The sequence below is a fragment of the Xyrauchen texanus genome, chromosome 10 (genome assembly GCF_025860055.1).
Source record: "Xyrauchen texanus isolate HMW12.3.18 chromosome 10, RBS_HiC_50CHRs, whole genome shotgun sequence".
NCBI classification, from domain to species: Eukaryota; Metazoa; Chordata; class Actinopteri; order Cypriniformes; family Catostomidae; genus Xyrauchen; species Xyrauchen texanus.
In genome coordinates, this window is record NC_068285.1 from 37,326,915 (window position 1) to 37,350,095 (window position 23,181).

The 23,181-nt window shown below is 37.0% G+C and overlaps 2 protein-coding genes across 6 annotated transcripts; one reads left to right on the top strand and one right to left on the bottom strand.

Annotated features, from left to right (window-relative positions):
* Positions 1-90: 90 nt before the first annotated feature.
* Positions 91-17,377, bottom strand: LOC127650316 (spliceosome RNA helicase DDX39B). Of its 4 annotated transcripts, none has more exons than XM_052135654.1 (12): positions 17,358-17,377; positions 14,387-14,517; positions 13,408-13,640; positions 13,180-13,307; positions 12,972-13,064; positions 12,070-12,253; positions 8,042-8,160; positions 2,915-3,046; positions 2,361-2,470; positions 1,452-1,596; positions 1,166-1,313; positions 92-763 (listed from the first exon to the last, which is right to left on the bottom strand). In XM_052135654.1, exons 2-12 carry the CDS (start codon positions 14,494-14,496, stop codon positions 747-749), a joined length of 1,419 nt encoding a protein of 472 aa, XP_051991614.1. In that variant the 5' UTR covers positions 14,497-14,517; positions 17,358-17,377; the 3' UTR covers positions 92-746. The 4 variants fall into 4 exon arrangements, with proteins under 4 accessions (XP_051991616.1, XP_051991614.1, XP_051991613.1 ...); XM_052135653.1 differs by having other exon boundaries at positions 13,408-13,643; XM_052135656.1 differs by lacking the exons at positions 14,387-14,517; positions 17,358-17,377 and adding an exon at positions 14,346-14,372 and having other exon boundaries at positions 91-763.
* On the top strand, positions 14,936-22,935 carry polr1h (RNA polymerase I subunit H). 2 transcript variants are annotated; one of them, XM_052135657.1, is made up of 8 exons: positions 14,936-15,138; positions 15,464-15,656; positions 15,740-15,844; positions 16,196-16,406; positions 17,887-18,006; positions 18,166-18,269; positions 19,831-19,940; positions 22,683-22,935. In XM_052135657.1, the coding sequence occupies exons 1-8, from the start codon at positions 15,059-15,061 to the stop codon at positions 22,705-22,707; spliced, it is 948 nt and encodes a 315-aa protein (XP_051991617.1). In that variant the 5' UTR covers positions 14,936-15,058; the 3' UTR covers positions 22,708-22,935. The 2 variants fall into 2 exon arrangements, with proteins under 2 accessions (XP_051991617.1, XP_051991618.1); XM_052135658.1 differs by lacking the exons at positions 14,936-15,138; positions 15,464-15,656; positions 15,740-15,844; positions 16,196-16,406 and adding an exon at positions 17,502-17,761.
* Positions 22,936-23,181: the final 246 nt, after the last annotated feature.

Here is a 23,181-nt window from a genome sequence, read left to right on the forward strand (position 1 = left end):
ACATGTTTCAGATTATTGATTCTTTACTTGATTTGATTTCCTTTTGTTTATATAAAAATTTTTTTTTAAAAAAGCCTGAATATTGTATACGAGATATTTCACAACAGCAGTGAATCGTCATCCTAAAAGGAACCGAGTGTCTATATCAATACACTTAAATGACAGAAGCATTAATAACAAAACATCTGTTAATTAAACGGTTTATCTGGTTTAACAAGCATTGAGTAGTTTAAACAATGTAGCCATGATTCTGGCAATTGTAGGAACACTGAATACATTTTTGTCAACACCTTCACAGGTAACAAGAATTCAGGATATACTGCTACTGTAATCAATAACTTTCAAACAGTTTTACATCAATGCAGTCAAATGTATGGTCCCCTACAATCCACTGAAAACTCTTTCCCTCTCTAAACAGAACAAAAAAATATGCCTCTCCATTTCAAATAAATAATTAAATCTCACAAACAAAATGGGAAATGAGAAGTACTGGGAGGAAAAATATTAACATTTAAAAGAATGCAAAAAAACGTGTACTTTTTTAACTTAAAATCAAAACAACTGAACTACTGAGGAGGCATTAGCAAACCCACCACAATATAGAATAATGCTGCATTACAAGTTGTTTATTATATGTACTCACTAACACCTTAACAGTCTATGTGGAATACAAAGTCTCAGCTGCTATCAAATGCGACAATGCCATGCATTCTCCAAAGAAACTGGCTTTGTTTTCTTCTTCGTCTCTATCGTGTTTGTTCAACTAGGAGGAACAGAAACACACAGATTAAATCAACACAGTGCCAATGACTGCACAAGTTCAGATAACGTTACAGAAAAACAATAAGACTACATTTAGTCTTTGGGAAAATGTAAAAGTAACATTTTTAAAGAATATTTCAATAGATAAAAGTGGTGTTTTCAGTGAATAACTTTCAGTTTGTTCATCAAAGTCTACTAAATTGAACACAAGTCATATGGGCCATGACTTTGGAGCAAAATAGACCACTTTAATTATATGTGGAAGGGAGTTCAGGATTATTGCACTATTGTGTTCCATGGAAGAAAGAAAGAGTCATATAGGTTTGGAACAACATGACGTTGAGTGAATGTTTTTGATTGGAAAACTAGCCTGCAAAGATTGAATAATTAGACTGTCACTCACTATATGATGAGATGTCAATCTCCTCTGGAAGTTCACTGATGTTCACTTCAAACCTGTCCTGAACATCATTCAAAGTGCGGGCCTCACTCTCTTCTGACACAAAAGTGATGGCTAGACCTTTCGTTCCAAACCTGCCTGCCCTCGCAACCTGAAAGAATGGGAAAAGATAAAGATGTTCGAGTAAAGTACGTTTACAAAACAGAATAGATATCCATAGCCTGTAACTGGCTTATTTCTTGGGGCGTTGCTTTATGCATGATAAACATGGTCCCATTAATGAACAGACCCTGTGTAGGTAAGTGTCCGAATCTTCAGGCATGTCGTAGTTGAAGGCAATGTTGACTCTTTCGATGTCCATACCTCGGCCAAACAGGTTTGTGGCGACCAGGATACGTCTTTGGAAATCCTTAAATTGCTGATATCGGGCTAGTCTGGAATAATAATCAGATCTCAATTTATGAGATTAAGCGCATTAAAGGTTAAGTTCCCCCAAAAAAGAAAATTCTCTCATCATTTAGTCACCCTCATGCCATAACACATGTGTATGACTTCCTTTCTTCTGCTGAAAACAAATGAAGATTTTTAGAAGAATATTTCAGCTCTGAAGGTCCATACAATGTAAGTGAATGGTGGCCAAAAATGTGAAGCTCTAAAAAGCTCATAAAGGCATCATAAATGTAATTCTTAATGTCTTCTGAAGTGAGCTTATTAATTTTGGGTGAGAACAAACAAAAATGTAAAAAAAAATGTCACTATACATCTTGCCATTGCAGCCTCTAGGCACGATCTTGATTTCAATCTTGATTACACTTCCTAGTGCTTGACGCATGTGCAGAGCGCTAGGAAATATAATCTAGCTTGAAATCATGATCGCCAAGGAGACTGCTGATTTCAATATTAACAGTTAAAAGGGAGTTATATTTGGGTGTTTTCTCATTCAGAAGACATTGATTAAACCACTGAAATTGTAAGTGTTACTTTTATGTGCTTTTAGGAGCTTTAAAGTTTTTGTTTTAAATAATTTTTGTATCCATTTACTTGCATGGACCTACACAGCAGAGATATTCTTCTGGAAAAATGTGTGTTCAGTAGAAGAAAGTCATACACATCTGGGATGGCATGACGGTGCGTGAATGTTGAGAGAAGTTTCATTTTTGGGTGAACTATCCCTTTAAGGTGTGTAAATGTGTTGTACCTTTCGTCTTGAGGCATTGCTCTGTGAATGGCAATGGCAGGGAAGTTTTGCTCCACCAGCAACTGAGCCAGAGCAATACAACGCTGCACCGACTTTACGAAGATCACCACCTGCAATACTTAAATTCTGTAATATGGCCCCTGACAATTTTCACCATGACCATGTTAAAATGAAACAATGCATCACTATGGACCACTTCAAACCGAGCACAAACATTTGCCATGCACAAAGAAAAAACAAATGAGATATATATATATATATATATTTTTTTTTTTTTTTTTTTTGTGTATGTTTTTGCTTTGTGAAATTCTCCAATTAATAATCTATACTTTTTTTATCTCCTACATAGCTGTGCTAGTTTCAACTCTCCAGTCTTTTTCTTTTTGCATTACTGTATGCAAACAGAAACTGTCAATCTTTTCTGCAGCACTCAGTTTGAATGGTTTTGTGCAAGTTTTCGCTTGCGATCTCTGAGAGAATGTATAGAGCAAGACTCTGTAAGTGGGTCGGTATTCTCAATGCCTTTGGTGAGTACTGATAGACTCTCAATATACCTGGTTGAACTCCAAAACATCCAGGAGATCAAAGAGCTTCCGGTTCTTCTCGTTGTCCTTCAGCTTGACGTAGTACTGCTGGAGGCCGTGAAGTGTCAGCTTAGTCTCATCATCCACAAATATTTCCATCGGCTAGGACAACCAGTGGAAGCAGGGGCAAGGTGAGGAGAGGTGTGTGTGCAGGTTCAGTGGTGAATGTGTGGGGTTAACAGTGTGAAACATACAGGGCGGGGGTGGTGCAGTTAGTAATGTTATAAAGGTGTGAAAAAGAGGAAGTGGTATTTGTGACAGTGCCAGAAGATGGGTAGAGTAGGTGTTAATATGGGCAGGGAAGGAAAGACAGCAAAACACAAATAAAACAAGGACAAAAGCGAAGTAGAGAGGTGGAGGAGGAGATGACAATGATAAGGAGAATATGATGTTAGAAAGGAGAGTTATGAAGCAGGAGAGGAAAGGGAGGGAAGAGAAGGAATGGGGGTTAGATACTCCCTCCCCCCTCCCTCCCCAAGCCAATGGGGACACAACACACACTAATTCGCTCTCAAGAACGCTTGCTACCCTGGTGTCTTGGACTACTTTTAGCATGCAACATCAAACCTAAAATAAAGACGTCTGTGCCATTTCCAAATAAATATTCAAGAACTATGCATCAAATATTTGGAAGATTGTTCGACAAGTACACAATGTAAACCACTTCATTTACAGTACATATTTGAATGTGCATTTTAAACTATATGAAAACATACAGTAGCAGTCAATGGTTTGCACACACCTGTTTGTTTCGCATACTGTCTTGAAGACAATTTGAATGTTTGAAATTAGATTTTGTTTACAGAAACATAAGTTGTATGAATTTATTTGTAAAGCTAAAAATGTAATTTGGACCTTTTTTGGGTCATTAGGCCAGATAGTGAAGTAAAAGCAGCCAACAAGTGGCCAACTTACATGGTAGAAAACATCCCAGGTAGCACCTCACATAGTTGAGACTGAGGAGCGAAATCCTAAGCAGTGCCACTTTTGCGTGTGGTATCAGCACAAAAGCCACCACTAAGCCAGTTTAACCTGACACAAACCAAGGTGAGCTTTCAGATTAAGTCTTTGTCATTCCTTTCCACACCCCCTTTCTTTGTATATTAGGCTCATTATAGATTGCATTTTCGCCCACACAATCATCCCAGCACAACTCTCATAGAGTTATTTCCGCCAGACATAATAAAACATAATTTTATATTAATGGCGCAGTAATTCCGGAAAAAAAAGCGGTATAGCCTGGCATATATGTGGTGTATTCAAGCGCACTTTTGACATTTTAAAGAGATGATTTGGGTGTCTGGATCACAGTGATGCTGTTCAGAGTGTCAACAGAGTGTGTCAGGTTGCACTGTTGGCAGATCTGCACTGTTGCCTGATCTGCATAGTTTCTTAAAGTGATAGTTCACCCAAAAATGAAAATTCTTTCATCATTTACTCACCCTTATGCCATCCCAGATGTCTATGACTTTCTTCTGCAGAACACAAACAACTCAACTCTGTAGGTCTATACAATGCAAGTGATTAATTGCCAACATTTTGAAGCTCCAAATATCACATAAGATATTTAAAAGCAATCCATAAAACTCCAGTGGTTTAATCCATATCTTCAGAAGTGATATGATAGTTGTGGGTGAGAAACAGATGTATATTAAAAGTCCTTTTTTATTTACAACCAATTCTCTTCCCACGGGAGTCTGGATTATTTTTATGACGCCTTTCTGTGCTTTTTGGGGCATACAAATTTTGGAACCAATTCACTTGCATTGTATGGACATACAGAGCTGAAATATTCTAAACGAAATAGAATATCTCATCGCTAACGAGTGGACCGTCTGCACCTCGTTTATTGACCACAATGTGGTTTTGCGCACAGCCATTTTTTTTTCTCACAACTCGTAAGTCGCGTGAACAAATGATAATGCTATCGTTGTTGCTAACTTTAAAACTAGCGGGTTGATGTCACGTGTCGGAAATCCAGTAACGCTGGTAGTGACGATTCTCTCTGACCAATTAGTGATCTGCAGGATTTTGACATCACATTTAGTATCGGCTCGGCTCGCTTAGAACCTCAACCCAGGTGGTACTAAAAAAAAAGGTACCAGGTACTATCCACAGTGGAAAACCCCCAAAATGTGAGCAGAGTCGAGTTAGTGCCCCAATTAAAAGCCCCAATAGTGCACTTACAGGTAAAAAGAGCCAAATGGGACCCTGGGTAGCTCAGCGAGTATTGACGCTGACTACCACCCCTGGAGTCGTGAGTTCGAATCCAAGGCGTGCTAAGTGACTCCAGCTAGGTCTCCTAAGCAACCAAATTGGCCCGGTTCCAGGGAGGGTAGAGCCACATGGGGTAACCTCCTTGTGGTTAGAGGTTCTCGCTCTCAATGTGGTAAGTTGTGCATGGATCACAGAGAGTAGCATGAGTCTCCACATGCTGTGAGTCTCCGCAGTGTCATGAGCCACATGCAAAGATGCACGGATTGACTGTCTCAGAAGCGGAGGCAACTGAGTCTTGTCCTTTGCTACCCGGATTGAGTTGAGTAACCGTGCCACCACAAGGACCTAGTAAGTAGTGGGAATTGGGCATGCCAAATGGGAGAAAAGGGGATTAAAAAATAAATAAATAGCCATACAGCTTTGAGCACTCTGGCATTTTTTTTAAATCCAGCATTTTGAATATGACATATATTCTCAGCTCCTGAGTCATTACAGGATATCTACGCCCCTGTGTGGATGTGCACTTCAGAATCTCTGGAGATTTATCACAGTATTTTCCCCCTACTGTTTTATGAATACTGAGGAGTCGGACATACTACATAGTAGACATACTGCTTTTGACATTCTAGTAGAGAAGTATGCATTTTCATGACTTTACTGTTATTCTACATGGAAATAGTAATGACAAAGTATGAAAAGATGTGTCCAAACTTTTGACTGGAAGTGTAGAATGTAATTGGTATCACTTATATACCACCTCACACTATTACTGCAACATTTTTTCCTTTAACAGTTGTTCTAGCAAATCAATTTAGAAGGCCAATTTCACCCACCAGACTGCATAATTAAATATACAGAGAGCATACTCCATCTGTTCTATGCAGATGGCTCAGCTGCAAAGACAAATGTTGTGGGTGTGGTTGTTCCATTTCTATTGTACCCTTAACAAATACACTAAAGTCTTTCACTGCAAACAGTGCATTGAGGGCCATTATTAAGCGTCTCATAACATAGTAAGCTCACTGTATACAAAATGCATTTATCTTGCAAGATGATTTAGGCAATTCTATGCTTATGGGCTCACTCAACTGGACTAACTGCCTGTGAATCTTTCTTACAAATTTTCTCAGCAGCTGAGCTAAACTCTTTAAAGCTTCAGTTTACCATAATGTCGTCCTCAAATCAGTGGATCATGTAGGCAGGGTATTAATGTGCATTAATAATTAATGTATTCTAAATGCATACAAATCCTAGTAGTCTGACTATGTGTTCTCAGAAATAACGAGTGGGTATGTGCCAGAATATGTGTGTGCGAGTCCAAATCCAAAGGTTTGAGAGCCTATATGTAGTGATATGCGATAATGGGCATAATATTCATTAAGAGTCACGCCCCCTAATGAGTATCGAAAGAGTCAATTAAGAATTTGTTATATCACGTGATGTAAAAAAAAAAAAAAATGGGGATATGCCTTTACGTGTGTGTGTGTGTGTGTGTGTGTGTGTGAATGCACAGGTTTGAGAGTCTTTATATTACTATATATTATGGAGCAAAGGGGCTTTGCTTATGAATATTAGGGACATGCCCCCTCCTGAATTTCGAAAGAGTCCATTAGTCATTTAAATTTGTATTAATATATTTCGTTTTTACTATTTTATAAGCATTTGTTTGTCATATTTTTCATTCGTTTATATTTACTTAACTGTTCCTCTAGAACTCTGTTTGAGTTTCCATATCTATGTTGTTGGTGAATGTCACTTTCTAGTCCCGCGCGTCTCTCCTATCTAGTCTAAAATGTCTTCGTCGTCTCATCCCTCTCGCTCCAATCTTCCGCAGCTTAATCCTCCCTTTCCCTCTCTTTTCCCTCACACCCGCGCATTCTTTCCTCTCCACTTTGGGCCAGTTTTATTGCCTTGAGTTTAACTTAGTTATAGAGCATTGATGTTACGTCTATTCTCGGGGGCAGATGAGGTACCGTCCTAATCACTAAGCTGGATTTATAAAGAGCTGTTCCATCATTGGTCGACCCACCATAACTGATTTATCACATCAATGGCTGAAGTTTTGTTTATTTTGTTCCTCTGTATAGAGATGATTTAATTGTGCAGTCTGCTTCATTAAAGAGTAATTAACTGTGCAGCCCTGGAGTGCCTGTTTGCCGTGAATTTAATGTAGTTTTCAGTAGTTGTCTTGCTTCGATCGAGTGATACTTTACTGGTTTCAGTTTTGTGTCACTTAGGAGTCTCTGACAGTTGGCAAATTAGCTAATATTGTTCCAACAAGTGCGTTTGCTAATAATTAAAGTTTGTCTGAGGACAAATCTCCAACCTGAGAGTCAGAACTAAAGCTTTTGGTCTTGATAAATGGATAATGAGAGACACATTCTATTTAAATGAGAAGGGTTTGTTTATGCTTTCTTTTGTTGGGTCTCATGTTGGATGCATAAATTATTTTTAGGGATGTGCTTATGCTTTATATATATTTATATACTGCATGCACTTGAAGTGTATTTGAATCTAAACTACATCCTTCCCTTAAATATATCCTTTTATACTGTTTAAAGTACATTGAAATGGACTCTTTATGATTTTCACGAAGTTGTAAAATGATCTATTTAATTGTACAGCACACTGAACCTGATGGATGTTGCATTATCTGTTGGCCCAAACGGCAGGTGACCGTGAGCCAAATGCCAACGCAGCACTGCCAGCTGAGATAAGGATTTAAGGCTTAGCATCTTTTTCACTGTGCCACTATTAGTTAACAGTCTGTGATTATCAAACGGGCAGGAGAGCGAGTGGATCCCACTCCACTCTGTCAGGTGTATATGAGGTGGTCTTGTGAAGGGAGCTGTTGGCATGTAGTAGGAGAGGCGTAATTACATCTTGCATGAACTTTCTGCAGACAGGACGGATCTCTTTACTCAATGTGGCACTGAACATCATGACCTGCTTCTCGTGAGGGGTCATTCTGAAGATTTCCTGGACATCACGTCGCATGTCTGCAGGGGAAATTGAATGGAAATTGCATTTAAATGATTAAATACAAACATTATTTAATCACTGACAGTTTGATGCATAATGTGATTGTGACAGGGTGGAGGGCAATATTAAAATATTGTTTATATCGCCATGCCGGTTCTCACCTCCTCCTTTCCATTGAACTGCGTTACACTGATAAGGGACCGGATGTGTATAATCACGACCCGGCCCCTTATCAGTGTAACGCAGTTCAATGGAAAGGAGGAGGTGAGAACCGGCATGGCGATATAAACAATATTTTAATGATTAACTTAAACAAAATACAAACACACACACATGATGGACATGTCCGTAAACGATCTCTCTCTCCCGCACCACCGTCCGCAATTGGCCTTTATCCCTCTCAGGGGCTTAATTAGCCTGATAAGGGACCGGGTGTGTATAATCACGACCGGCCCCGCCCTCCGCCCTGTCACAGTGATAAAAAAAATGGCAAGAGCTGGCTGAAATTGCCAGCCAATCTCACAGAATTTACAGGAGTACGGACACAGGTTTTGTTATTAGTCCACCTGAATAAAGTCACGTTTACAAGGTACCTGAAACGATTAACTGGATTTGCTAGTATAGTGGCATCATATCTTGAAAGACATTCAAAGTTCTTTTAGAAGCACTTAAGGTCACACTAACAGTGAAGTTCTTCTTCATTCTTTTCATAGAGCCAAAAAGATGTTCTCAGCAGCTGAGCAACAACATACTGTTTGCAAACATTCAGACACAAGCCACACTGCTGTGGGAGGCGTTTAGAGGACCATTTAAACATGAGGAAGAACACGACTATACACTACCAGTCAAACGTTATGAAACTGTTACTCATTCTTTATTATATTTTTTTCTTCACAATTTAGAATAATAGTAAAGTCATCAAAACTATGGAATAACATAAATGGAACTATGGGAATTATGTTGTGACTAATATAGTCCAAAATAAATCAAAACTGTGTTATATTTTAGCATCTTCAATGTAGTCACACTTTGCCTAGAATTTGCAAACAGGCACTCTTGACATTTTCTCCACTAACTTCTTGAGGTATCACCCTGAGATGCTTTTTAAACAGTACTGAAGGAGTTCCCATCTATGTTGGGCACTTTTTGGCTGCTTTTCTTTATTATATGGTCCAAGTCATCAATTTCAAAAACTTTTTTAATGACATTTTTATTTTATAATTAAATAAAATTAATATGGTGGCACGATTATATTTTTGTCTACAAATCTAATTTCAAACATTTAAGCATACACCTTCAGATCAAAAGATTTTTAAGATCATGAGAAACATTTCAGTCAAGTGTTTCAAAACATTTGACCGGTAGTGTATGTAAAACATCAACTAATGTGACATTCATGTGTTATCAATGTTTTCATGCCTAATTTGGAGTAGAATTAACACAAGATCAGTTAAAGATAGAGAAGATCAGTAGATCATGTGTAGTTTGTCATGTTTACGTTCTGCATTCATGGCACTAATGCGGTAACATGCTATATGCAGCAATAAAAGAGTGTCAATGGGCAGAATACAGACAAAATAATGATGATAGATAGGCATGCCTTAACTTTGGGCAGATGTGTGAATGGCTTTTGCTGCAGATGGCACAGAGTGAATAGTCACTTAAAGATAATTTTTGTAGATTTGACTTCTTTTATAGACAAATTAAACATGTTCAAAAGGTTCTTTGAAAATGTACCTGTGCGAATGATCGTCCAGATGTAGGTAAATAAGCACCAGCTTGCTAAGAACTGCACGCCGGTGTGTTCACTGATCTTAACTGACTGAACAGGAATTAGCTTTCGGCCTCAAAGTAGTTGGAGCACCAAGTCACACCTACCATTGATGTGGACCAATGGCAGTAAGAAGGTGTTTAGCAGCCGGTAAGAAGTTTTCCGAAAAGTTCAGCCTGGCGAGCTGTTACGAACCACCTGTTACAAAAAACACCTTTTTGGCCAGATTTTGTTCTAAATGACGTCACACACAAGGATAACACTTCACAATAAGGTTTTATTCATCAACATTAGTTAATTCATTAGGCATCATGAACAAACAATAAACAATATATTTTTCACAGCATTTATTATTATTTGTTAATGTTATTTAACAAAAATTTAATTGTTCATTGTAAGCTCATGTTAGTTCATAGTGCATAAACTAATGTTAACAAATGCAACTTTTGATTTAAAAAAAAATGATTAGTATATGTTGAAATTAACATTAACCAAGATTAATAAATGCTGTAAATCATGTTAACTAATGTTAACAAATGGAACCTTAATGGTAAGTGTAATCTCTTCTTCATTCTTTGGAAGAGTGCAGATACCTTCAGTAACAAGCAAACTCGTTTTCTGAGAAATGTTATGTCTGAGAAATAATCAGTACAAATTACTTAAATAATTTTGTACGCATAAACTAAATATTTTTTCAGGTCAGTCTATAAGTGTGTACAATCAGGTAAAAATCAAAACGAACAGTGGTTCACTTTACACAAGACATGGGCCTGTATCATATTTTGACATTGTGATAACTGCTGAAGCTTTTATCATGTTACACGGCATTATTATTATTGTATTACCTTTCAAAAGAGGTCAAAAGATAAACAAACTTTGTTGTTGTAAATGACAGGTTTAATCGCTTTTTTAAACACCAAATTTGCATTTTGAATTAAAGATCACAAAAAAGTAACTTTGACAAAACCTTGAACATTTAAGAAACTAAATGAACTGTTAAATACAGACACTAAACATTAAATAATTTAATATTTGAAAATAAATATAAAATATTAATATTTAATATAAAAAAGTGGTCCCCATGTAATAAATATTAATTTCCTCACTTCAGACTTTACCCAGTTAGAAGGGGATAAAGGGTTGAAAGCTTTTCTCTTACACTCATGCTTCTAGACCATGTTGGTTTCTTTGTTTACATTCTCAATCTCATAAATATTCTAACATAAATTATAATAAAATACACCATTGATTAATAATAAATCTTACCAGCCATGACAATGTATTTTGCATTTTAATATGGCATAGGTCATGCTGTTACCCTGGGAAAGCTAAATGACTCAAAAACATGAAGGCACGTTGTGACTGGTGAGTTTCTTCCTTTTTTTCATGCATGATGCGAGGAATATTCCATGTGTGTCGCCCATCGGAGTTCTGGAGAAAACTTCACGCAGCCTATAAACTACTGATGATACATTTTCCAGTAGACGCATTAATTGCAACAGATGTTTTCTTTAATAACTTTGAATATTCAATATTATATAATATTTGATTTATTAACTTTTTAACTGCCACTTACATCAGCTTTGACTCGTGGATGGAAGCTAAGGTGCATTCAGAAAAATCAATACAATTCAGCTAATAGGGTCTCTATATTTTTTTTCACTGTAATTTGAAGTGTCCACAACAACATAACCATGCATGTTACTTATCTCAGTATACCATTTTACGAATACATGTTGGTTAGATGGTTTCTTCCAGTTCTTGGTCAGAAAAAGTTAGTGTGGACTAGACCATATGCCTAGGGCTGAAATGATCAGTCGACATATTTCGTTGTCGAATAGTCGTTTGATCTCATTTAATGTAACATGAGATCACATTAAACTCTAATGACGGCATGTGAGAGCAGCACTGCAGTTCGCGAGAAGAATTATAACCAAGTGAAAAAATACACTTATATACAAAATACACTTATATTTAAGATACATTCTCTTAATGATTAATGATTAATCATTGCAATAATCGCCGAATAATCGTTAAAATAATCATTAGATTAATCAATTATCAAAATAAGAGTTAGTTGCAGCCCTACAGTTAGTTATGCCACAAGTTAAGTCTGGCTAAGCTAGACTTCTAAATGAATAGTGAATCTACTCACCAAGTTGCTCCAGCATCTTGTCGCATTCATCCAGGATGAAGTGTTTGATGTGACGCAGGTTGAGACTCTTGTTGCGGGACAGAGCCAGAGTACGTCCCGGAGTTCCCACCACCACATGAGGGCTCTCTCTCTTCAACACCTCCTCATCCTTCTTTATGGACAGACCCCCAAAGAACACTGCCACCTGGGGGAGAGAGGCAGCATTAGCAATCACGAAGTGAGAAATGTTGACGATTATGAAAAACCTACAGCTGGTTCCATCTTTTCCCAATTCCCAATGCTGGAGATGAAAAGCTTAGCATACATTGGTGTCTTTTATTAAAGTTAACAACTTTGAACAAAGAAGACACTTGTTGATGCTCATCTTGTTAATGGTGCTGTTTGCCCCCTGTATTAATAGCCATCTAGTAGGATCTGATTTAGCACTAAATACAGGTTTTTTTTAAAGTGTAAATGTTAATGCATCCCAGACAACAAAGAAAAAAGTCTACTCACCTAGCACCTAACATATTCATTATGTCAACTTTCCCGCTATGTACACTGTCTGATAGAAACATTTGTAAAAACGATTTGTGCTTTTTTTGTTCGTACGAGAATTTTTTTGTGCTCTATCAACATGCAGCAACACACTGACGAAGTAAGAGATGTAATCACAAAATCAGAGACCAAATCTGGTCACAAGTCATTGGAGGCACATTTGAGATATATGTAAACACCAGGTGTAAGCAGCAACTTGTCAGTCAGTTTACCGCTTGTGATTGGATCATAAATAAAAGGTAATTTACGCAGTAATTCAGAGACACATCCATCTGAAGAATGTCATGTCACATGTCATCTACTGAAGAATATTCTTACCAATTGGAAAATACCGAACAGGTTCTTTGAGAACATCTTCCTCTTACCTTCACACTAGGCATGTATTTGGAGAAGCGCTCATACTCTTTGCTGATCTGGAATGCCAGCTCTCTGGTATGACACATCACCAACACCGATACCTAAATTAGAGCAATCATTTGTAACCTGCTAATTGTGTAAACAGTGCACAAAGTATGCTCAGAAAGATTAGAGTTACTTGGTTAGCTCACGGAGGATCAGAAAGAGAGCCGTTACCTGACCAGTCACTGGCTCCAGCTGCTGAAGGGTGGCCAACACAAAGACAGCCGTCTTCCCCATTCCAGACTTGGCTTGACATAATACATCCATGCCCAAGATCGCCTGAGGAATGCATTCGTGCTGGACTGAAAAAGAAAAGATTATATTCTAATTTCAAACTCTAAATCAAGAGTTTAACCTCATACATACACATAAATCTAAGGCTATTATTTTGGAATCGCTCACCCTCAGATGGATGTTCAAAGCCACAGTCCACAATGGCTCTCAGGAGTTCGGGTTTTAGAAGGAAATCTCTGAATCCTGAGGAGTGGATGGACACATATGACCCCTTGACCCCTTCCTTCCGGATGGATATGGCACCTTCGTGGATCCCGAGCCCTGCATCCCCAGCGCCACCTGTATCCACCTCATCCTCCTCGTAATCTAAAAGCTCGTTCTCAACGTCGTTCTCAGTCATTCTGCTATGAGATTGAATGATAGTTTGGATGATACATGTAATAATAATAATAAACCCATTTCAAATCCAAGAATGCTTCACAATTCATAACTAGATACAAAAAGAAGCAACATGCAAACAATACTTAGAAATACAAGAGTAACATCGTGTCCTGCCTTGAGAGTACATTGTTACATTATTTTGGAGATTTAACACATTTTTGGTTTATAAAAACTAACAAAACAGATTTGGAATAAAAATGTTGGAAAAACTAAAAGCCTCTCTTAAGGTATGCCATTCTTATATCTACGATTATAAATATGATAACATCATATAATATACTATTAAGCATACATATATATAAATATATAACCGATATTAATTTACAATATGCATTTATAGCTTTTCAGTTATCAACAACTCTCAATTAAACAATTAAAAACACCTTTTCCATCAATTACGAAGCTATACATTTACTTTAATTTAAAGCTGGTATTTTATGTTAAATATTAATCGACTAATTAAGAAAGCAGGTCGCATTAAACACATTAAAATATGATTTTGTTGTAATATGGTTAGCTGTAGCTTATCCATTGCCGAAGATAAGCAACGGGGCAAAACACGGCCTCTAAAACAAACTCCTGTGCGCTTTCTGACTCACAGTAACATATATGCTCACTTTCCATGTTGATTTTATATTTTTGTCGTATAAAATTATCGTAGTTACCTCGAGATACTGTGTGAAGCAGTTGGTGAATTTTACTACACCTGCAAGATACGTTGTTGATGACGTCACGGGGGTAGAAATCTGGGCTTGATTGAACTCTGGATGCTGCTGGAGTAGCTGCACACGCCCGCCCGGTGGATCGAGTCCCCATGGGGGTGACCGTTTGTAATGCCTGAGCAAAAAATATTATGATAGCATGTCATCGAAGTCTGCGCTAACTGAAAAACACATAAAATTACACATCTTTGATTTCACAATCTATAACTTCAGTTATATGCAATTATGTGTAACGTATGGTTTAAAAGTCATTAAATGTCGTATTTACAAAGTTACACCGACATACATCATAAAACGATTTTGAAGAATTTCTACTCAGGCAGTATATATAGTAGCTATTTCTAGGTCCCTCAGCCAATGGAATTGCTGTGACGTCAGAGGGAGACTCAATTTTTAGGGGGGACTCGATTTCTCAGGACACAAAAAAAACAATCAAAAAAAATTCTCAGGACACTGACTGAAGCCAGAGTTTGGTAAGGTCCAGATAGTCGTCGCCCCCACCCATTTCGAATATAGAATGTACAGAAGGTGGCGGTAAAACTCATAGACATAATAAATACATAGACGCCCTATTGGCCGCTGGAGCGTACGTCAACGGGCCGCCATTTTGCGGAGGGCAACACTCCCATTTCTCTCATAACGGGAGTTGAGGAAAAATGCCTGCCTCATGTGCTGCTTGGGGCTGTACAAATCGCCGCACTATTGAAAACAGGTCTCGGGGAATTACTTTTCATAAGTAAGACTGAACATTTGTTTTTGGTTGTATTTGGTCGTTATATAATTAGTAATAGTAACGTTAGTTGGCCACCGGAGTTAGTCAGACTAAAATAGCTTGCTTGCGAGCTGTGAAAGTTGAGACATGAGTTGACATGATTTATAGTATAGTTTTATCTTATATTTTATATTATAAAGTAAATTTCCTGAAAATCTAAATATTTTCTTAAAACCGACTTTTATGACAAGTACTCGTTTCAGGTAGGCGACTGACATATTGTGAATCTAACTGTAACGTTAGTTAACAGTTAGATAGTTGGTTAGCTAACTTTTCTCACACATTGAAGGTTTCCCAAAGACAAAGCGTTGAGGAGACAGTGGGAAGTAGCTATACGAAGGCAAGGTTTTTCCGCAAGCGATTTCTCTGTGCTATGCAGTGAGCACTTCAAGTCGGATGACTTTGACAGGACAGGTCAGACTGTCAGGATTAGGGATGGAGCTAAACCATCAGTCTTCAGTTTTCCGACTCATCTACAAAGAGTAGGTTTTTCATCACTAGATTATTAGGATTTAATAGCTTGCCATTAAATTGTTATTTGTTTATATTTTTATTTCCTTTTTAGCCCGTTGCAACCAGGACTACACAAACCTCAAGGAAAGCTGAGGAAAGCCTGTTAGTGGACTGTTCTCAGCATTTCCAAGAGACTGATCCTCCTCTGCCTAATGCTGTGAGTATTTGTTCTAGTTAAACCCAGAAGAGCTGTGAGCATTATGGCCCTGTTCACATTCAAACCTCTCTGTCTCTCACCGAAAATGACATTTTGATGAAAACGAATAACAGTTTTGTCACAATTTACTGCCATCACATCAATTAAAGAGGAAAGCACTCACATTTTCAATCAGACAGTCACATCAGGTATATAACAAAAGAACAAGTTTGTGTGTGTCAGTCAGGTAAGCATGTTTAAGAATGCAAGCCAGCAAGTATAACATTGTACTAGCTATTCACTAACCAGCTGAGAATGTGTGTCAGGTGATATAAACATTACTCAAAACATTTTCATCCTTCTTTCTACTAGGACCACACCTATGCATTGCCTGCATCTCCCACTGGTTTAAAGGCCAGACTCTGTGAAGCCTTGGCTAGAGTGGAGAGTCTGGAGCGAGAGAAGAGGAATGTGAAGGACCGAGAACGGAGGGCAAAGAGCACTGTGCATGATCTTCTGGAGGATCTGAAGGGGAAGAACCTCATAAATGAAGACTTGAAAGAGAGGCTCAATTTCTACTCTGGTAAAAAAACAAAAAACTTTATGCATATCTTATGTGTACACTTTCCCATTGTTATTATTATTATTTCCATTATTATTGCAAGAACACTTATTAATTAGTCTATTATAACTGAATTTCAGATCTTCCGATAGACCTCTTGTCAAAACAGTGCCACGAGTACACAAAAGAGCAGAGGGAGTTTGCCCTCACTCTTCACTTACATGGCCCAAAAGCCTATAATTATTTGAGATTGATACTATTGAGATTGATACTATTGCTATTATTATAGTATTATACATAAAGTATATGCTATTACCTATAATTATTATATTATTGTACTTATGATATTATATAAATATACTATTCATTACTATTTTATTTGCTGTATACTGTTTGTTTATTTTATTGACTATACACTAAACTATTTACTATTACTTCTCACTTTATCTTATATTTACTATTTGCATTGCACTGTAGTTGGACCGTCCATATAATATGTATTATCATAAAGGATCCATCAGTTATCTTTGTTATTGTATATTTGGAGTATCTATCTGTAAATATCCAATATTTTAGTGCTATAAAAATACAGAAAGCACCTGCATGTGTGATTTGCTGATTTGTTTTATTTTCCTCAATGGCTCAATTGTAAGCACAAGAGAAGCTAAAATCGGATTAAAGACAGAAAATGTTTTTTCCACAATAAGAAAACTTTATTTCATTTAATATGAAAATTAAATTATATCTCAGTATGGGGGTCTTCACAATTCTTATCCAACAATAAAAAGCCAAATACATGACAAGCCTGAGCTTTGACAATTCCTTATTTAAAAAATAAAATGTTATAAGTCTAACTATCGAGATTTTAAATAACTAGAGATGGAACTTTCTGTACACCATGTACGAACCACTGAAATCGGTTGATAAATGTAAACGTTATTTTTGGTTTTATCCAGAAAAACCGCAACTCACCCGTTTACTTGCAGTTGATTACAGTGCAGTCTTGCCCTCCGCAAAATGGCGGACGCGTTGACGTATCGCAGCAACGTTCCAAAGCGGCCAATAGGGCGTCTATGTATTTATTATGTCTTTTTTTTTTTTTTTATTGAACAAATATAACCGCACATACATAGTTATATCTCAAAACAGAATTAAACAATAATAACATACTTATAAAAAGTAAGCAAAAAATGTATTATGTCTATGGTAAAACTAAAAGGAGAAAATACGTCATCCACCTGCGACAAATATACTGCACATGAAGGACCCAGCACGTGAAGCTGCACTAACTGCGCTGTGCAAAATAAATTAGTTTTGAATAAATTTGAGACGTTGTTTGTCAGACTTGCAGATCTATTGTAAACATTTTTGTTTAGGTAGTTGTGTTTTGCTTAATACGTGACTTTATAGAGCTTGGTTACATGGATACCCACGCGTTACATGCTTTTAACTTCTGTTTTGTTGCCGACGTGTTAACTCTTGTTTTTAACGTGTTTTTCAGCAATGTCATGTTTTAGCGGTGAACTCAACTTTTGTCCTGAGTGTGGGAATATACTCCCATTGCCTGGTTTACGGGATACTATCACCTGTCCCCGCTGCTCTTTCAATGTCTCTGTTCGAGGTAATTCTTTTTATTTCATAATACGTGATTTATGTATTTGTAAATAACATTTACTATCGATCCTGGCTATTTGTCACAGTAATACATCTGCAAGCTTAAAGCAACAAAGGTTAATGTTAAACTTTTAAATAATAGCCTGCAATTGTCTCTCCATGTCAGAATTCACTGGTCAGGTTATAAAGTCATCGGTGGTTTTTAATCCTTTGAATCTGAGTTCCAGCGCTGTTGAGACTGAAGTAGATGCAGAATTAAAGGGACCAGTGGTAAGTTATCTGAAAATAAAATGATAAATTCTTGAGTACATTCAGCTCTATAATGTAGATAGATGACATCATACAAAATTCAGGATTAAAGGAATCGTTGCTTGACTTCTGCTGAAAACAAAGATTTTTAGAAAAATATCTCCGCTCAGTATGTCCATACAATGCGTTGATGCTCCAAAAAGCACATTTAGACAGAATAAAGGTAATCCGTACTACTCCTGTGTTTAAGTCCATATCTTCTAAAGCGATATGATAGGTGAGGGTGAGAAATATATCTATATTTAAAGGAATGTTCTGGATTTAATACCAGTAAAGCTCAATCGACAGCATTTGAGGCATAATATTTATTACCACAAAAATGTATTCTGACTTAACCCTCCTTTTTTCTAAAAAATAAAAATCTACATTACAGTAAGGCATTTTAAATGGGGGCCAATTTTTTGAACGGTATAATACTCTTTCAAAAGCAAAAAGACATAAACAATATGTGTAAACATGATTTTAGTGTAATAAAGTCACTTACATTTTCACTAACCTTTTCTTTGTGAAGTTATAGCCAATTTTACAATTTTGTTGCCATGATGATGTAATATAACAAACCCTAAAATGTGTGTAAAAGTGACTTTAAACAACTTAAAATCTCAAATAATTCAGAAGTTTTAACAAAATAGTTAATGTAAGTTCTTTTATGAAGTTATAAGCTTCAAATTTCTGCCTTTTTAAACCTTTCAAAAATTGTCATTCACTTAAGTGCCTCACTGTAAACTCCAATTTTGCCAGTGTTGGCTCAGTGGTTAAGGCTCCGGGTTACTGACTGAAAGTTTGGGTGTTGAAGCCCCAGCACCGCCAAAATACCACTGTTGGGCCCTTGACCCTATCTGCTCCAGGGGTGCTGTTTCATGGCTGACCCTGTGCGCTCTGACCCCAGCTTAATTTGGATATGCAAAAACAACTGCATTTCATTGGCTCTGTACTCTGCACAATTACAATAAAGTTTAATCTTAAGAAAAGGAGGGAAGAGTTGAATTTTTTTTGTGGAAATCAACATTACGCCACAAATGCTGTCGACTGAGCTTAATTTGTATTGAACCCGGACATTTCTTAAGTTCTTTTTTACTGTTTTCCTTCCTGCCCAGTAGGTGGCGTAAGCACAAAGAATGCAAATCACCAAAAACAAAAGATGAATGTGAAAGTAGATATTTATAGTAAAAAAGGACTTAAATATTGATCTGTTTCTCACCACGCTTATCATATGTCTTCTATAGATGTGGATTAAACCACTAGAGTCGTATTGATTATCTTTATTGCTGCTTTATGTGCTTTGTGGAGGTCCAAATTTTAGTCACCATTCACTTGCATTGTACGGACCTACAACGCATATACATTCTTCTAAAAAATCTTCATGTTCAGCAGAAAAAAAGAAAGTCAAACACATCTGGGATGGTAAATTAAATAAATTATGAAAGATTTTTCATTTTTGGTAGAACTATCCCTTTAATAAAAAAATTACTTGGGCATTCTCTCCTGGTAACCTACTAATGGTCCACAAACTTTCTATCAGATTGACAGAAAATGTTCCCGCTGTAATAAAGAAGGAATGGTTTATCACACAAGACAGATGAGATCTGCTGATGAAGGGCAGACAGTCTTCTTCACCTGTATACACTGCAGGTAATGAACACCTTGTGCAGTCAGAAACTTGTCTGTTTATATATCGATTTGAAAAAAAAATCAGACCTTTTCTATGTGGATTTTGCACCGTTATGACTATGTAAAGCTACTCCGAAGGATGCTTTCTTAAACAAATGTTTTTATCAAAGAATATTTGACATTATTATTATTATTATATATTGTCAACAAATTCTAGAAACGAACACTGAGAATAAATAATTTTAAATAATAATTTAAAGAATAAATAAAAATACAATAAATAGCTAAATAAACATCAGTACTGTGTGTTTAGTATCAGTCAAATGCAGACCATTTTAATAGTGCCAGTCAATTAAGGGCAGGATGTAAAACAAGAAGCCTTTACACCTGCCGAGTGAAGATATAAACAACGTCAGCGTTGTTGCAACATATTCTGCTATACAAGTTCAGAAGAAACTTTCAATGGTGGAAAACCAGACTTTAAAATTTTACATTTTATAAATGCAACGACTGGAATTGTTCGGTTGAAGGAGGTACAAATCTGTGAATCCTGAACAACAAACAACAGTTTGATGAATACATGTTTACACATTAGCTTCCACTCGGCTGAAAAGAAATGAATCTAGCTACATGGTTAGCTAGTTAGCTATAAGCTGGTAAAAGATGGACATTATTTACTTTCCAGCATTGCCTCTCGCCAACTAGGTAACAACATAGCGCGCTCTGCTGGACAAACTACGTTATGACACCAATTCTAAAGCATTGTTTTCTGCATTATATGTTCTGAAAAAAGTTTTTATATCGGCAAACATATACACCGATACCAATATATATATATATATATATATGTATATATATGTGTACACCGATATATCGGTCGGGCACTAATATATATATATACAGTGAGGAAAATAAGTATTTGAACACCCTGCTATTTTGCAAGTTCTCCCACTTAGAAATCATGGAGGGGTCTGAAATTGTCATCGTAGGTGCATGTCCACTGTGAGAGACATAATCTAAAAAAAAAAATCCAGAAATCACAATGTATGATTTTTTAACTATTTATTTGTATGATACAGCTGCAAATAAGTATTTGAACACCTGAGAAAATCAATGTTAATATTTGGTACAGTAGCCTTTGTTTGCAATTACAGAGGTCAAACGTTTCCTGTAGTTTTTCACCAGGTTTGCACACACTGCAGGAGGGATTTTGGCCCACTCCTCCACACAGATCTTCTCTAGATCAGTCAGGTTTCTGGGCTGTCGCTGAGAAACACGGAGTTTGAGCTCCCTCCAAAGATTCTCTATTGGGTTTAGGTCTGGAGACTGGCTAGGCCACGCCAGAACCTTGATATGCTTCTTACAGAGCCACTCCTTGGTTATCCTGGCTGTGTGCTTCGGGTCATTGTCATGTTGGAAGACCCAGCCTCGACCCATCTTCAACGCTCTAACTGAGGGAAGGAGGTTGTTCCCCAAAATCTCGCAATACATGGCCCCGGTCATCCTCTCCTTAATACAGTGCAGTCGCCCTGTCCCATGTGCAGAAAAACACCCCTAAAGCATGATGCTACCACCCCCATGCTTCACAGTAGGGATGGTGTTCTTGGGATGGTACTCATCATTCTTCTTCCTCCAAACACGGTTAGTGGAATTATGACAAAAAAGTTCTATTTTGGTCTTATCTGACCACATGACTTTCTCCCATGACTCCTCTGGATCATCCAAATGGTCATTGGCAAACTTAAGACGGGCCTTGACATGTGCTGGTTTAAGCAGGGGAACCTTCCGTGCCATGCATGATTTCAAACCATGACGTCTTCTTGTATTACCAACAGTAACCTTGGAAACGGTGGTCCCAGCTCTTTTCAGGTCATTGACCAGCTCCTCCCGTGTAGTTCTGGGCTGATTTCTCACCTTTCTTAGGATCATTGAGACCCCACGAGGTGAGATCTTGCATGGAGCCCCAGTCCGAGGGAGATTGACAGTCATGTTTAGCTTCTTCATTTTCTAATGATTGCTCCAACAGTGGACCTTTTTTCACCAAGCTGCTTGGCAATTTCCCGTAGCCCTTTCCAGCCTTGTGGAGGTGTACAATTTTGTCTCTAGTGTCTTTGGACAGCTCTTTGGTCTTGGCCATGTTAGTAGTTGGATTCTTACTGATTGTATGGGGTGGACAGGTGTCTTTATGCAGCTATCGACCTCAAACAGGTGCATCTAATTTAGGATAATAAATGGAGTGGAGGTGGACATTTTAAAGGCAGACTAACAGGTCTTTGAGGGTCAGAATTCTAGCTGATAGACAGGTGTTCAAATACTTATTTGCAGCTGTATCATACAAATAAATAGTTAAAAAATCATACATTGTGATTTCTGGATATTTTTTTTAGATTATGTCTCTCACAGTGGACATGAACCTACGATGACAATTTCAGACTCCTCCATGATTTCCAAGTGGGAGAACTTGCAAAATAGCAGGGTGTTCAAATACTTATTTTCCTCACTGTATATATATATATATATATATATATATATATATATATAGCAATTACTAAATGTGGCAGTCTTTCACATCCTGCAGTAAATCTGCATGCTGTCATTACAATCAGTTGATTAGCAAATGCAGTCAATTATTTTGCAAACAAATTGGTAGATTTTCTTTTTTTTTCTCTCTCTCTGATAATCAATAGCCATTTCACTGCCATTCATTTGATACAGTGAAGAGAAACCGATGCACATAACGTTTTTCTTTTCTTTGCGTTACAGGTACCAAGAAAAAGAAGATTCGTGAGAAAGTTCTTCACCTGCCCTGTTGTAATTTATAATTATTGATCATCTGAGTGTTGAATCGCAGTATTGTGAATTGTGTCATGAATCAATTAGGTATTGTGTGTGTTTTTTATGGCTTTGTATTTGATGTGCATGTAGTTTTATAACAGCAAAAAGGAGTGTGTGTGTGTGTCTTTGTTCATTTTTTTGTATTTTAGAGGGGCAATTATAATTTCAAAAATAAACTATAAGCTACTACTTCTGTAGTGTGCAATTTCTTCAATTTCTAAAAACTACATACACATTATTTCAACAAACATGAGTAAATATGAGATATTGTGTTATAGCTGTAAGTTTTCTTTCATATGATAGACTTTTTCAATACAAAAACAACATGCATTTTTCAAATGCCAGCTTTAAATTATTGCATATATTAAAGAAATTGTTAACCCAAAAATTTTTATTTCACCACGAACTACTTTTGTAGTTTAAAAAA

What these genes read in the sequence shown, in the direction of transcription:
- LOC127650316 (XM_052135653.1), bottom strand. Translation starts at nt 14,496, where the DNA reads ATGGGGACTCGATCCACCGGGCGGGCGTGTGCAGCTACTCCAGCAGCA. An exon ending in GCAGAAAGTTCATGCAAGAT is followed by an intron (nt 3,047 to 8,041) that starts GTAATTACGCCT and finishes TGGTTGTCCTAG; the next exon opens with CCGATGGAAATATTTGTGGA. An exon ending in CGGACACTTACCTACACAGG is followed by an intron (nt 1,314 to 1,451) that starts GTCTGTTCATTA and finishes CCATTCTTTCAG; the next exon opens with GTTGCGAGGGCAGGCAGGTT.
- polr1h (XM_052135657.1), top strand. Translation starts at nt 15,059, where the DNA reads ATGCCTGCCTCATGTGCTGCTTGGGGCTGTACAAATCGCCGCACTATT. An exon ending in TTCCGACTCATCTACAAAGA is followed by an intron (nt 15,657 to 15,739) that starts GTAGGTTTTTCA and finishes TTTCCTTTTTAG; the next exon opens with CCCGTTGCAACCAGGACTAC. An exon ending in CAGAATTAAAGGGACCAGTG is followed by an intron (nt 18,270 to 19,830) that starts GTAAGTTATCTG and finishes ACTTTCTATCAG; the next exon opens with ATTGACAGAAAATGTTCCCG.